The sequence below is a fragment of the Zosterops lateralis genome (assembly GCF_965231275.1).
Source record: "Zosterops lateralis genome assembly, chromosome: 6".
Classification (NCBI taxonomy): domain Eukaryota; kingdom Metazoa; phylum Chordata; class Aves; order Passeriformes; family Zosteropidae; genus Zosterops; species Zosterops lateralis.
The window spans coordinates 8,573,518-8,587,456 of record NC_139761.1 but is presented as its reverse complement, the minus strand read 5'-3'; the positions used below and the strand labels follow the sequence as shown (position 1 = coordinate 8,587,456).

Below are 13,939 nucleotides of genomic sequence, written 5' to 3'. Positions count from 1 at the left end.
TCAGACTGCAATATACTGCTGTCATGTATAATATGTACCTATGCCCCAAACCTCTATGTTCTAAAAATAGGGTTGAAAAAATTAAGTCTTACTTCTACATGTTAAACCTGTGAACAGCTCTGATTAACTGGCACTAATTAGAATTGCAAAAATGAACCTTAGCTGAGTAATGTCAAGCAAAATTAGTATTAGAACAGGAAAATCCTGAAGTATTAAACATTATTGTATTTCCCTTACCTCTCCTCCATTAGCATACTCCATAACAAAACACAAGCGATCATGTGTCTGAAAGGAATACTTTAAAGCCTGAAACAGATTTAAACAAAAACTTAGAAGACAGATCATAGTGACAGTTAGAGAAGTATTTTTAATAGATTTTCAGAAGCAGACATGAAATTTTCTATTTTAGTGAACTTTTTGTCCTTAAATCTTACATAATACTTGTATTTGCCTGTTGCAGCTGAGGACTGATTCACTTCCAACTTATTTCATTAAACAAAGTTAATAAAATATTAAACAAACTCCTTGCAGAAGCTATCATCACCTAAAATGCTGCAAAACAAAGTCCTGGCCCATTAACAGGGACTCAAAGTGTACCAACAGTGACTGTGAAGTTTCCTCCTCTGGTCACAGGTTCAACTGAGAGATAAGAGGCCACAACCAAACCCTGGAGCACAAGGTTTCACCACACTGGCTACAAGACCTCTTATATGAAACATGCAAGTATTTTCACACACCAGCCCCCTGGCCTCTGCCCTGATGCCTGCAACTGCTCCCTGCTGACAGCCTGCCAGGGGATTGGCCAACACTGGCAATAGCAATTTGGGAGCAATTCACAAAAACAGACCAGATGGAAGCTGTGATGTAGAGTCACAAGGTGCCCGTGTATAGTCCTGTCACATGTATTCCTGTGACAAGAGTAACATCAACTTGTTTGCCACATTCATCACAGAATATGCTGAGCTGGAAGGGGCCCAAAAGGATCACCAAGACCAAGCACAGGTCCCTGCACAGGACCACCTCCAGAATCCCACCATGGGACTCAGAGTATTGTCCAAGTTCTTCTTGAACTCTGTCAGGCTGGTGCTGTGATCACTTCTCTGGGGAGCCTATTCCAGAGCCCAACTACTCTTTGGGTAAGAATCTTTTCCTAATACCCAAGCTAAACCCAGTCTTGCAGCTAACATCTCAAGACAGCCCCTGTTTTGGATATTTGGGTTTATAAAAGCATTAAAAAGAAAATACTGCATATAATACTGTTATCTTCACTACAAAGGGTGACATTTTTAAACCAGTCACATTTCTCCCAGAAAAATCAAGGACCAGATTTTAGACATGTCAGTATTATCGATTTTACTCAACAGAGGCAATATTTACTTCCAGAGGTCACGCTTCAAAGGTCTGAATTTCAGCTAAGCCCCTGTACCTGGCCAAAGGAAACAACAGGATCCTACACAGTCTCTTTAGAGGCTTTAAGCAGTTGTAAAGAATTCAGAGGCAACTTGTAACAAATATTAGAAACAAAATCTTGAGATGAAACTTGGACATCTGAACTTAGCCCAGAGAGACTGCTGGCACTGGAAGTCAAAATAAGAATATGGTTTGACTTTACAATCCAAGAGGAAAGGAGCAGATAGAACACAGTCCTGCTCTTCCCCTCCCCATTCCCCATGCTCCTACCACTATCATTTGGCTGGTAATACCAGTGCTCTGATTCCACAGTGAGCTGTTTCTGGGAGCTTAGAAAAACAACGAAGACATTTTTTTCCCCCCAGTATGTCTTCCTGAATTTGTTTGTCACAAGATCAGGGTCACTCTGATCTCTGCTACAAAGAGGAGACCAAACATTTGAAGGGCAAGGAGAGAGATATTCCTCTCAAAGACAGCAAGTCATTAAATGGGTGAGCCCTAATGTCAAACCACACCCTGAAACACTGTATTCAAGAGGTGCTGAGGACCTGCTCTGCAAGAATCAGAAAACTTGAAAAAGTATTTTCATTTGGGCATCCCAAAAATGGAAGGGTACAAAACTACACAGCCACTCTGAAAACACAGATCTCAGATGCATTATGTAAGTAAAAAAAAAAAAAAAAAAAAAAAAAGCAAGGAAAGCCTCGGTGGTGCTGATGTCAAGTTACACTGGGCAGAGGCAGAAATGCTTACTGTTAGGAACGGGTGCCGGGAGTTCTGTAGGACCCGGTTTTCTGTCAGCGTGTGCGCTACTTCATCCTGAAACACAAGCAGAAGGAAATCGGCAAAGTGATCCCCCATATCGGGCTCCATTTCAAACACCAACAGAGCAATTATTTACAACTGCTCTGAGAATCCTTCCCATGACTTTGACAAAGGCTGTATCAAGGGTGAACCACACTCCTAAGTTTCCCATCTACTCACCTTTGCTACAATAACTTCCTTCTTCAGAATTTTCATGGCGTAATACCGTCCAGTTGCTTTTTCTTTAACTAAAATGACCTTTCCAAAAGTGCCTTTTCCCAGCAGCTTAAGGTATTCAAACTCATTCATGGTCTGTTAACGATACAGAGAAAGAAGTGAATTACATGATCTAACAAGAAGTGTATTATTCTCAGACCAGAATTCCTCATTCACGTGAGAATGCATCACATATGTTGCACATTTGCGTTTTTTAATCCTTTTGTTTGGTAGAATTCAGGAGCAGAAATGATTCTTCCGCAAAAATGAATGCCAGTGCACCCCCAAAGATAATCAATCAAACTATTTACAGAAAACCATAAGCTTTCAATTAACTGAACACTCTTTTGCATGACTCAACCCTCAACTGTACAAGTAAGACTGAACACATTAATCCATAGCCATTCTGACCTCTTGGCCAGTGCAGACATTCATTAAAAGGCACATACTGCTCTGATTCCAGGATTGAACACACACCTTTTTTCTGATGTTCCCTACCTCTCTAGGAGACCAATCTTCTTGTGCTTCATTAAACAGTACCAAAATCCAGAGACAACATGACTCCCTGTAAGGCCCCTATCTACTCACCCACTGAGACTTTTGGAAGAGTTTTCTAGTGGTTCACACACTCCAAGTTGGACATACAGGAGAAATACCAACCAGATATTCTCATGAGGTCAAAACAACACAAATAGCTTACTGGCAAACTTTAGAAACTCAGGCAACTTTGGCTAAAGGTTTACTACAACATCAAATCAATATAAAACGCTTCTCACAGCATTAACTTGGACCATTCACCTTAACTTAAAATTCAAACTTTAAATTTATTCGATGGTAAGTTACTCAAAATATTCCAACAAGGGGGAAATGAGGAGAAAAAGAAAGATAGAAAGGATACAGAAAAGCACACATACAGCTACCAACTCCTGGCTTTCAACTGTGTTCAGACAGAATACTCCAAGAAGAGGTAGGGTCCAGACAAGGTGATGGCCTTGTGTTCGGCCTTAAATACCCCTTGGCTTTACGGGACACATAAATGTCCCAAATTGCCACCGTTATCCCTCCCACCAGACAGGTCTCAGGGGATTACCAGAATCTGCACCCAGGGTAAGAGGAAGAGGTCAGTGGGTATCATGGGAAACCAAGACTAAAACACCAAACTTGCACAACGCTAAAAGTAATTTTTCCCCAAGAGGTTACGGATTCTGCAGTTCCACCTCTGGCCTCAAGCGGCAGGCAAGGCTCAATACCCACCGCTGCCAGGAGGAGGCAGTGTAGGAGGAGTTTGCAAAGCTCCATTGCAAATACCGGGAAACTTTGAGGATATTTGAATTCTCTACCCTCGTCTACTTTTTGGAGTTGGTGCAGAGAGTTTTTTGTCTCGGTCTTGATCCTTAAATGTTGCAATAAATAACAATAACACTAGAGAAGGCCAACAGGGCACCATGTGTTTCCCGTGCACTGGTTGGATGCCCACTGCCTCCCACACTCTGCCAGTAATTTTACATGTTGGAGAGGGGAGAGGGATGAGATCTTCCCCTCTCCAACAGACTTTTCACATAATAGGTTGCTCCCTTCTCAGAAAGCTTTATTTCACTCCCCATCAGTGAAATTTTCTAAATATTATTGGTTTTCTTTAGGACAATTGCTAATTTTCCTTTGCAAATTAACCAATTCTGTTGCAGAGTATGATAACATCACCATCGGTTCTGCCTCTTGACAGCAGGGCTGGGGTGGGGTGCAGCGGAGGTTGGTTTTGCTGAGTCAAACCTCTCCTCCAAGGAGTAGAGAGAGGTGACATCAGTGACATCATGCTCAGGGAGTCCCACCTCCTCATTTTTTACCGATGGGCAGATTTTATGGGTTGGGGAGGCAGGTTGGCTTTGTTGCATCAAACTCCACCGAAGAACTGAGGGGGCTGAAATCACCTTCAGGGAGGCCCAACTCCTTCCCTAAGCTGGAAGACCCTGGTTCATCCTCCACACCTTCTGCAATGGTGTTAATTTGCAACTCTAAAGCTCTTTGGTTCCGCACAAAGTTGTTTAACAGGTTTCTCAGGTTTGGGGCTAGTTGCTTTTGGGCTGTTAATTCTCACTCCGCCCTGAGGCGAGCTATTGTTTCAGCCTCCAAGGCAATTTGCAACTTCACCAGCTCTTTCTCTGGCCCTTCCCACATGTGCTTCTTTATCTTTCTGGACAGCCATTAAAGACTCTGAAGTGGAACCCTTACCAGGTGTTTTTTTCCCTGCCTTTTTTCCCTGCCTTTGACAAATTTCCAATATTCTCGGCAAGTATCTGTGTTTTCTGCCAGTTTTTCTCAGACTACATGTCTGTGTCTGATCAAGTTTCTATACTCGGGATTCCACGACCTTTTTGCCAGAAAACACCGGTTTTGACCGAAAACTACCTTCTCCTTATTCTGAGCTGGATACACGGGAAAAATACCAACCAGATATTCTAATGAGGTCAAAACAACATAAAACACTTACTGGCCTCAGAAACTTACAAACTTCAGAAAATCAGGCAACTTTGGCTAAAAGTTTACTACAACATCCAATCAACATAAAACACTTCTCACAGCATTAACTTGGACCATTCAACTTAGCAAACTTTAAATTCATTTGACAGTAAGTTACTCAAAATATTCCAACTAGAGGGAATGAGGCGGAAAAGAAAGACAGAAAAGATACAGAAAAGCACACATACAGCTACCAACTCCTGGATTCCAGCTGTGTTCAGATAGAAACTCCAAGAGGTAGGGTCCAGACAAGGTGATGGATAGCCTTGTGTTTGGCCTTAAATACCCCTTAGCCTTCATGAGCCTTTCCCCCAAGTGGGACTTGTGGTCATTTGGCCACTCAGCAGCTGGGTTAGGGGAGAATGGAGCATTGCCTCTGGTGTGCCAGTGACTGGCAGCTCTGCCAGACTGGGATACAGGCTTTAGGAGGGTGTGGGGCAGTTCAGTGTCTCACCAGGGCAAGGCCAGATTGTCTCCTTCCCCCACATACATGCACCCCCAACTTATACAACCAAAGGCTACTGCAGACGCAGTTTGGAAATTTTTTTAAAATGTTCCCAACAGCAAACTTTTCCATATTCTTCCCTAGAGTTGGTTGAGGAGATTTTCTGCTCAATACAGTTGATGCCAGGACCCCATCCTCACTAACAAGTCCAGGAAGAGACAGTCACTGTTTCAGAAGACTGCATCCCTTTGATGAATGAGGTGGCTCTTAGGTTTCTATGAATATAATGATCTGTTCAGAATCTGTCCAGCCGAAGACCCAGAAGTCTACTGGCAAGCTCTGACTCAGAGTGGCATGAAAGTATCCACCCACATCACTGTGAAAGCCACTGACATGACACAAGGGTAACAGTGAAGACAGTGGTGGATGGCTATCTTTTTATAGAAAAACTTCATCAGTTTTCCCAAAACTGAATCAAACTTATGAAAGTAAGGATGACAGCAGTGAGATGAGGACACAAGGAAGTGCCCACCTAAAATCCACAGACTGCATTTGCATGGGGAAAGGTTCTATAAATTCTCTCCTGCAGGAACAGGTGGGAACACTTTTGAAAATAGACATGCAAAGAGAATAACACAATGGGGTAGAAAGAAATAAAGGGAAGTTGAAGACAGGTATCTAAAAAGGCTCAAGAGGGAAAAGATCTCCTCTGGCACATACTCATGTCATGGAAGGTCATTCCTCAGCTGGCCCTCTGCATTCAGACTGTGCAGCGCCTAAGGCAAAACTCCAAGTTGTAGAAGCACTTCAGACAGATAATGCAGTGGCTGGCTGGAGTTAGCCTAAACCCTTAATCCAGAGCAATTAAATCCACAGACCCACCCTAAATCCTGCAAATCCACCAGAATACCGTTGCACCAGCCTGCAAGGAGTTTACAGCTGTCACAAGGTGCAGCAGGAGCTTTGGTTCCAGGCTCTGTCCCACAGGAAAATAAGGAAAACCAAACCCCGACCTGAGCTGGCCTTGAAAGCCATCCAGTGAGGATGTGTGAAGTCAGAACTCTGGCAAGACCTAGACAGGCTCTGCTCAGTTGAGACAATTGTTTCCTCCAGAAGCTGCATCTACAGCCAATCATGTAATTGTCAGGGAAACAGACACTGTTTGATGGCTATTTCTTGTCTATATCTGAGAAGACTTAAAAAACAGTCATTCCTGCTATACCCACTTACCACTTTGTGTTTTGGCTTTGTCATAGAAACTTCCATTTCTTCGGCACCTGAATTATCACTGGGAGAGCCAGATCTAAAATCCATCATCTCTTCCTCTTGTTTCTTGAGGCTGTCTGCTACTGTTTGGATGGCTTTTGTCCATTCTTCCCTGGCAAAATATAGGCAAAGACATTAATTACTTGTGGCTTCAGATTACCATCTGCCATGCAAGGAATACAGCAAGGAACACAGAGCCACTAATACTCTCTGATGAATCAATGGAAGATACGATGAATTATGTGCATTTTCAAGCACTGCAAAAAATGCCTTTTAAAAATCTTTATTAATCCTACTAGAAACAAGAGACAACTGAAGTCCTCCCAGTCTGGACATAATACAAGGCTTTTTGGATAACAGAATTTCTAATGGACATTCAGCCAACAGCTCAGGATATGACCTGGTCATACAGAGATTTACATAACCGAAACAGACTTGCCAAAATCAAAAAGCAAGTAAAGACAGCTTCTACATTTCTATGGTGCACTGAAATACACATCTCACTCCTGGGGACACTATGGCACCTTTTCACCCTCGTATCCCAAATTTTAATGGCTGTAGCAGCAAGGGATGCTCTTGGAGAAGTTATTAAAGCTCAGAATAGTTAGGTTATTCTTCTGTTGTAAAGATGATGACATTAGTACAGCAATTGCTGTGTAAACTTTAGCAGAATGTCAGCAAAAGCAGTGACATTTCATCTTAGGCACAGATCTTGGTTACAATAAAGTTTCCACAGCTGTTTCAGCCACCAGTGCTCTAACAGTGACCCCTTCAACTCCCATGGAGACCACTTCCACTCCAGTGTCCTTTGGGAGATTTCACACCTTTGGAAGCTACTGAAGTGAATGTTCCTTGACCTTCACTCGATTTCACTGCAAATTTATTGAACATAAAGAATACAACTCATAAGGGCTTCCAGGGTCTCGGGACAGGCTTTAAAGACACACACAGAGGTTGAAGACACATCCAGTGGACTATCTGAACTTCACATGTTTACTGTCTTTTGTATATGCCGGGAACAGGATCTGGTGGTTTGTTTTCTAGGGACTGGGTAAATTCTTCTCCTAAGGACATCCCCGATATTTTGGTACTACAGCAGGATCAGCAGCAGTCAATGCTGAACAACTCTGTGCACAATCTGCAGTGCAGCCGTGCCATCCTTATCAATGTCCAATTTTTCACTGGTCCTATGAAGTTGGTTTTTTTTAAAAAAATCATATCTGAACATGTGAGTTTCCAGTTATAATGGATGCAAGAGGCAGATCATTCCCCAGAGGAAGTGAAGTCCATGGGAAAAAGTATCCAACACAAGATTTTAATGAAAACTGCACCACGTATGGTCTTTCCTGCCCTGTGCATTTTTTATTTTGGATTTTGCCTGAATTGTGCACAATTCATCCAGCCCTGTCTGGGGCAGCAAGGGAATGCCAAACATTCAGTACATTCTCCCTGTATTCCCAGCACAGACTGCCCTATTCACCATCACTAACACATTCTCTTATTTACTAGTCATATTTTTATATTCAAAATGATTCAAAAAGAACTTCTGCACTTTTCTCCCTCCATTTTTTTTCAAAAAAGCAAACATTGGTTCTAAAGGCATATAGAAAGCTAAAGGCATATTGACCTTCATATCTCTTTTGTTACTGACTTGGTTGAGATCTCAGCCCTCCTGAAGTGAGTATCTTTGATTTCTGAGAGAACAGAATTTCACCCTTAGCTTTTATGTCTCAAGAGTACACAACAGAGGTGACTAACACTCTGAGCCCTGAAGTGTCACAAAGCTGACTTAATTGGCTAGGAGGGAACAAAACAAGACTGAAATACAATCTTCCCCCAAGTGGAAACTGCTATTCACTCCCTTTAGGGTCACTGACCACGAAGTTCCTAAAAGAAAAAAGGACCAGTTTTTTTTCTTCGCTTTTAATTTGACTTAACTTTCTTCTGATCATTGCAACAGAATCAAAAGCAATAATAAGGAGCATGCAAAGTGCATGCAAAGGTTATAAAAAAAGTAAGCAGTTAATACCAGGTATTGGTCTTCACAATAAACATGTGCTAATATCATATCTAGGGAGGAACAGGGTTTTAAGATACCCACTCCCTAAAGGCAATGACACTGGAATAATTTAAGTTCAGTTTCTGAAGAGCAAGTAAATATTTAAATACTCAGTAGCTGTATTACAGCTGTGCTGGAAAACTGTTCTCTCTGGAGGTAAGAGATCAATTCTCCAATGATGAGAGCACAGGATGTAGCTCTTTGCTTTGTTTCCTAAAAGATGAAACAGAAATCTGCACCTGCAGCAGATAACTATCACCTTTATTATCTAATTTGCATAAAACATTAGCAATCAGCAATGATACAACTAACTTTTCCTTTAGAAATAGGGTGTCTAAATAGACTTTAAACGGTCACTATTTTGATACAATTCAACTCTCCCTGAATCTATTGCACTTGTGCTCATCCTTCCAGAAACTCCCAGGTCAGAAACCCTTCATTTTACATACCACAACATTTCCAGTGAGAAATGAACCTTATGTTTCCAGAAATAACTACCTGTGTGCTGGTACACACCTGCACCTGTCCGTTTTGGATACCCAACCTAGCAACAATTCACTTACAAACCCTGCTCAAAATCTACTCTCTGAAACCCTGCTTTAGGATTGCTTTTATACTGGAAAATGCACTAAAACTGAGGCACTCGAAAATTATTTGTCACTTTTCAGTCCAGATGTACATCATCTGATAAATAAGAGCTTCAGCAGAGGACTCAACTATTAATGCTGAACACTTACATCTGCTTTTGCAAGGAGTTTATGCATTAAATATGAATGAAACATACCGCTCCTCTGGAGTCTCCACATGAAATGTTCTTTCAATTACTGTGGTCCACTGGAGGCATCTAATGATAAATGTGTTTGGTTTAGGTCGCTCTGTCTTCATCAGCTGGCACTCTACCACAATCAAGGAAGAAAGAGTCATGGTACATAAGCAGGTTTAAATAATCATTTGTCTTTATTCTTATCTAGCAAACTGTTGCAATTAATCAGCCATAGAAATCTCTGTAAGTACTTCTTTTAGGAGACTTGAGACAATTTACTGTGTTGATGAAACCAATAAATAGCTTGGGAGATAGCCATCTAAGCAGCTCTGAAATCAAATTCTGCTTTGAAAGGCTCCACATTTGGTGTCTGCCCATAGAGGTAAGAGAAATGTGATGTGATTACACAGAAGCCATTCAGACTCAGGTCCCATACTCTAAAGGTCATCCAGAGCACAGCACATGGTCAAAGTCATTTGATAATGCAGCAATTACATATCCTGAAAACTGAAGTCAAGCCCCCACATTTCCTCCTTCTGACTTTCCCACATAAAACCCCATCCATGGATTCCAGGGAGCTGCAAGACAACATCTGGTCATTTTGCAGCAACCTGACGAAGATCAGACTCAGCATTTCCAGCCCTCAAACACTAGAGGGAACATCAAACTGCAAAGGCGCCCCCTGAGAAGACCCTGCTCCAAAAGCCTTTGGGAGAGCTGCTGCAGTCGGATGCTGCACGGACACACAGTGAGCAGCTTCCATCACTGCCAGGGTTTAAGCACAGCCTAAAAAGGCTACAGAAGCACAGCTACATGCTAAGCCACCACTTCCTTCATCAAAATGTTCTGTTGACAGCTGAGTGTATTTTTTTATTTTTAAATTTTTGAATCACATCTACTACTTGAAGCTTCTTAGGATGTTACAAATGTTTATCTTTCAAATTTGGGCCAGAAAATGCTGCTGATAAAAGGTATGCTTTAGCTCTACTAACAGAAATCTGAGAAACAAAAGAAAATCAATGAAGTAACAGTAAGAGCCAAACCACCACATTTTTTAGATAAACATTAATAGAAAAGCTAATTAATTAAATAGATCCTGCTAGAGGAAAGTCATATTAAGAAACCAAGTGAGCAGGGGAAAAATAAAATATAATTGTGCGAGTCTTCTTCTTACATTAAACTCTTTTCCTTGCAGTTAATGAAACCACAAGCTGCTGTTATTTGGTCTTCAGTTTCTAAATCGACTTCTAAATAAACAAAAAGGCACTATGAAGACAAGAAGAAATTTCTGTTTACTGCTAGAGCTACGAACTTCCTCCACCATCAGAAACGTGCAAACGAAGGACAGAATCCACCAGAACAACAGTACACATTACTAAGGCTACACTGGCACCATTAGGTTAATTTCATTATTGTGTAAATTTAGAATGCTCAGTTTTAAGTTCAAGCTCTTAATTAGCACCAAGATAAAATATTTACTGCCAGCGTTTTTGGGTGCTGTATTTTTGGCAATATATTTCATGCCTCATTTGCTGCTGGAATTATAAGCTTTTCAATTAGTAACTCTGCATTTTTCATGACAAGAAATATAATTTTTCTTTAATAGCACGCTGAGGTTATACTGCATCCTACTAAAGCACTCCAATTAGATAAGAGAAAGTTTATTAATGAGTCATGCAAAGGCTTTAGCGTAATAAAGGCACTCCTTCCTTCAGATTAAACAACTTCCACTGCGATGCAGCTGCGCTGGAATTGGCCTTCCAGCCACCTCTGTCCTCTCACAGAATGGAAAGAAAGCCAAACACAACTGCCTGGGCTGGCACAGCCCTGCGAGCCTGGTGCTGATAAATCCCACTCAAAAGATCTCACTCCTGCTCCCAGACCTCCCACCTCCGTTTAGCCGCCCTTCTTTTTTTTTGTTGTTGTTTGTTTGTTCTGCCTCCCGTTTTTATCTGCTTAACGTGATTAGATTAAGGCTGGGGTTGTCCTCTAGGAGCCTGCACAATGCAGCCCTAAGACACCAAATCTGGCTATTTCCTAACCTTGTGCTAATCCAGAGCTGTCCTCCCATAATTATCCTGAAATACAACATTATTAAGAAATAAACATAGAGGTTTTGCTTAGATTTTTCAAAACACTTTAGAGTCACGTTCTGAAGTAGCTGCATAGATATTTAAATTAGTCATGAACTCTAGATTTAACCATTTAATTTCAGCATGATAAACCACACAAGGCTTTTCCTGCCATAGATGGGGACCAATTTAATGTCACACTTCCCCTCACTCAGCACTGTCCATTGATATCTGTTAAGCTTGCTGATCCAGCAATCTTTAAGGCATACAGCAAGATAAATAATAGAGATTTGTCAGTTAATAACCACTATAATTCAAGAATGTCACCCAGAATTGTTTTGTTTAGTGAACAATATGCTGTCTAATTACCCTGCTCAATCATAACACCACATATCAAGAAATACAGAAGGCTTTACTTCGAAATTGCTTCACCAAAGTGCTGTACCACATAGGTTCTAGAAGTCTGAAACTACCACGTATTTCTCACCATATATGACAATCACATGGATTTTATCAATGAAACAAATGAACAGTGGTTTTTTTCTTACTTTCAAACTCAACTGTGTGCTCTTCACTGTAGTTGAAAAGTTAGAGAAGCACCAAATCCACCTTCTCTAATCATGTACTGCAACATGCACCACTCCAGCAGAGTACAGACAGAGCTGCTGTGTAGTGTTAGGTCTGATTTATGGCACGTCTGGGGGTTCTGCTATAAAAACATTCCATTTCAAATAAGGGCCGAGGGTCGCTCACCCACTTCGAAGGAAGTTTTTCCTGTGAAACAGGCCAACTTAAGACTTCCCCATTTGCAACAGAGTAAGTACTACAAACAGCAGCCTGTTAAAAATTATTTAAATTGCTCTAAAGAACCTCTTGATTCTTTCCTGGCTTTGGTCTTTTAAAGTAAGTAGGACAGAGAAATTGTTCCTAACAGGAATAGACACTAAGGCATTCAAATGTAAATTACCATTTTGTATTTGAAAGACACTTAGTATTATCCCACTGACTTTCTAAAATGTCACAATATTTGCTTTCCCAGCACTTAAGCTAAAAGGCAGATTACTTTCGATGAAAGTGTCAAACTCTGCTCCCTATATAATGACATCACACTTAAAACAATAATGTCAAGGAAGAATCCTTCCTATTCCTGCTTTGGTTTCTTTAAGGAAAGGTACGGAGAAACAGAAAAAAGAAAACAGAGAAGAAAAAAAAAAGAAAAAAAAAAGGTAAATAAGGAAAATAGAATGATGAAGAAATAAAATTTTGAAAGACAAACAGGAATATTATGTCGAAGTGTTTGTTTTCTGCTAGCACCACTGAACTCAGCTCTGAACTGTTCAGCATGGCAAAGTGAGGGGGGCCAGGAGCACCAAGGGACAGACCTGCACAAAGGTGGCTCTTAGTAACAGCAGACAAAAAATCCAGCCACTAATCTGACCATCCTCTGCCCTCTGAAAAATGCTTGACTGCAGACACACAGTCCTGTCCCAAAAGGAGCTCTTGTATTGTTGAGCAATTATGTTTTCAGCAGTACAACAAAACCACCACAGTCCATCTTCCTTTTTGACAGCTGGGAGAAATAATTCCTTTCTAACAGGAACAGCCTCTCTCTCCATGTGGTTTTTCACAATATACTGCTTTTCTCAGCTATATGGTTTTAAAGGCTTATAATCTAATAGGGAGACATACATGATAATCCGAGATTACAATTGGTATGAAGGCTACTTATCCCACAGATTTACAACTCAGGCTCTAGTGGTTATTCATCAGCAGGAGCTCTGGAGCAGAACATTTAAGTACAGATTTTTTTATTCCTTCTACCTTATTAGTGGTAAAGTACAGAACACAAACAGAAATAAAATTCAAAAATCTCAGTTAAAAACTAAGGCACTGTGTTTCACAAGTGTTACTCTAGGTTCTTCTGTATTTGTTTTTTGTTTGTTTGTCGTTTTTTTAAAATAAATCATCAATAGGTTAATTCCAGAGAAAATGAACTCCTTAAACTCAGCAAACATTGGTATACGGCTATTTCAAAAGGAAAAACTGGTGGAGAAAAAGTTATTTTAAATAAATAGTAAGCCTCTCTTTAGCTAGAGTGGCTTAGAAACAAGTATCCAAAAATGTATGACCTAAACCCTCACAGACCAAAAGAAAAAGGCTAGTGTAGGAGAAAGAAGAGACTATTAAGCACATGAAAATCACACACTATTTATTGCTAATACTTACTTCATAACTGTTAAAGGAAAAGACAGGTGACCATTAGTTGTTACCTCCTGTCATAGCTAATTAATTATTTCCCACTTCTTGTGCTGACAGAATCACTCAATATGAATTTTACACTACAAATAATAAAATTCGCCTTTTAAAAAAATCTTCCTTTTACTTGC

At 40.7% G+C, this 13,939-nt stretch overlaps 1 protein-coding gene across 1 annotated transcript in view; it reads right to left on the bottom strand.

Moving 5' to 3' along the window:
• Positions 1-13,939, bottom strand: part of AKT1 (AKT serine/threonine kinase 1) — a 75,366-nt gene that overhangs the window by 20,333 nt on the left and 41,094 nt on the right. Inside the window, exons 4-8 of the mRNA XM_083862718.1 lie at positions 9,502-9,613; positions 6,623-6,770; positions 2,395-2,526; positions 2,164-2,229; positions 238-306 (exon numbers count right to left, since the gene is read on the bottom strand). Of these exons, the coding sequence (XP_083718844.1) occupies positions 238-306; positions 2,164-2,229; positions 2,395-2,526; positions 6,623-6,770; positions 9,502-9,613 (527 nt within the window). The remainder of the gene's footprint in view (positions 1-237; positions 307-2,163; positions 2,230-2,394; positions 2,527-6,622; positions 6,771-9,501; positions 9,614-13,939) is intronic.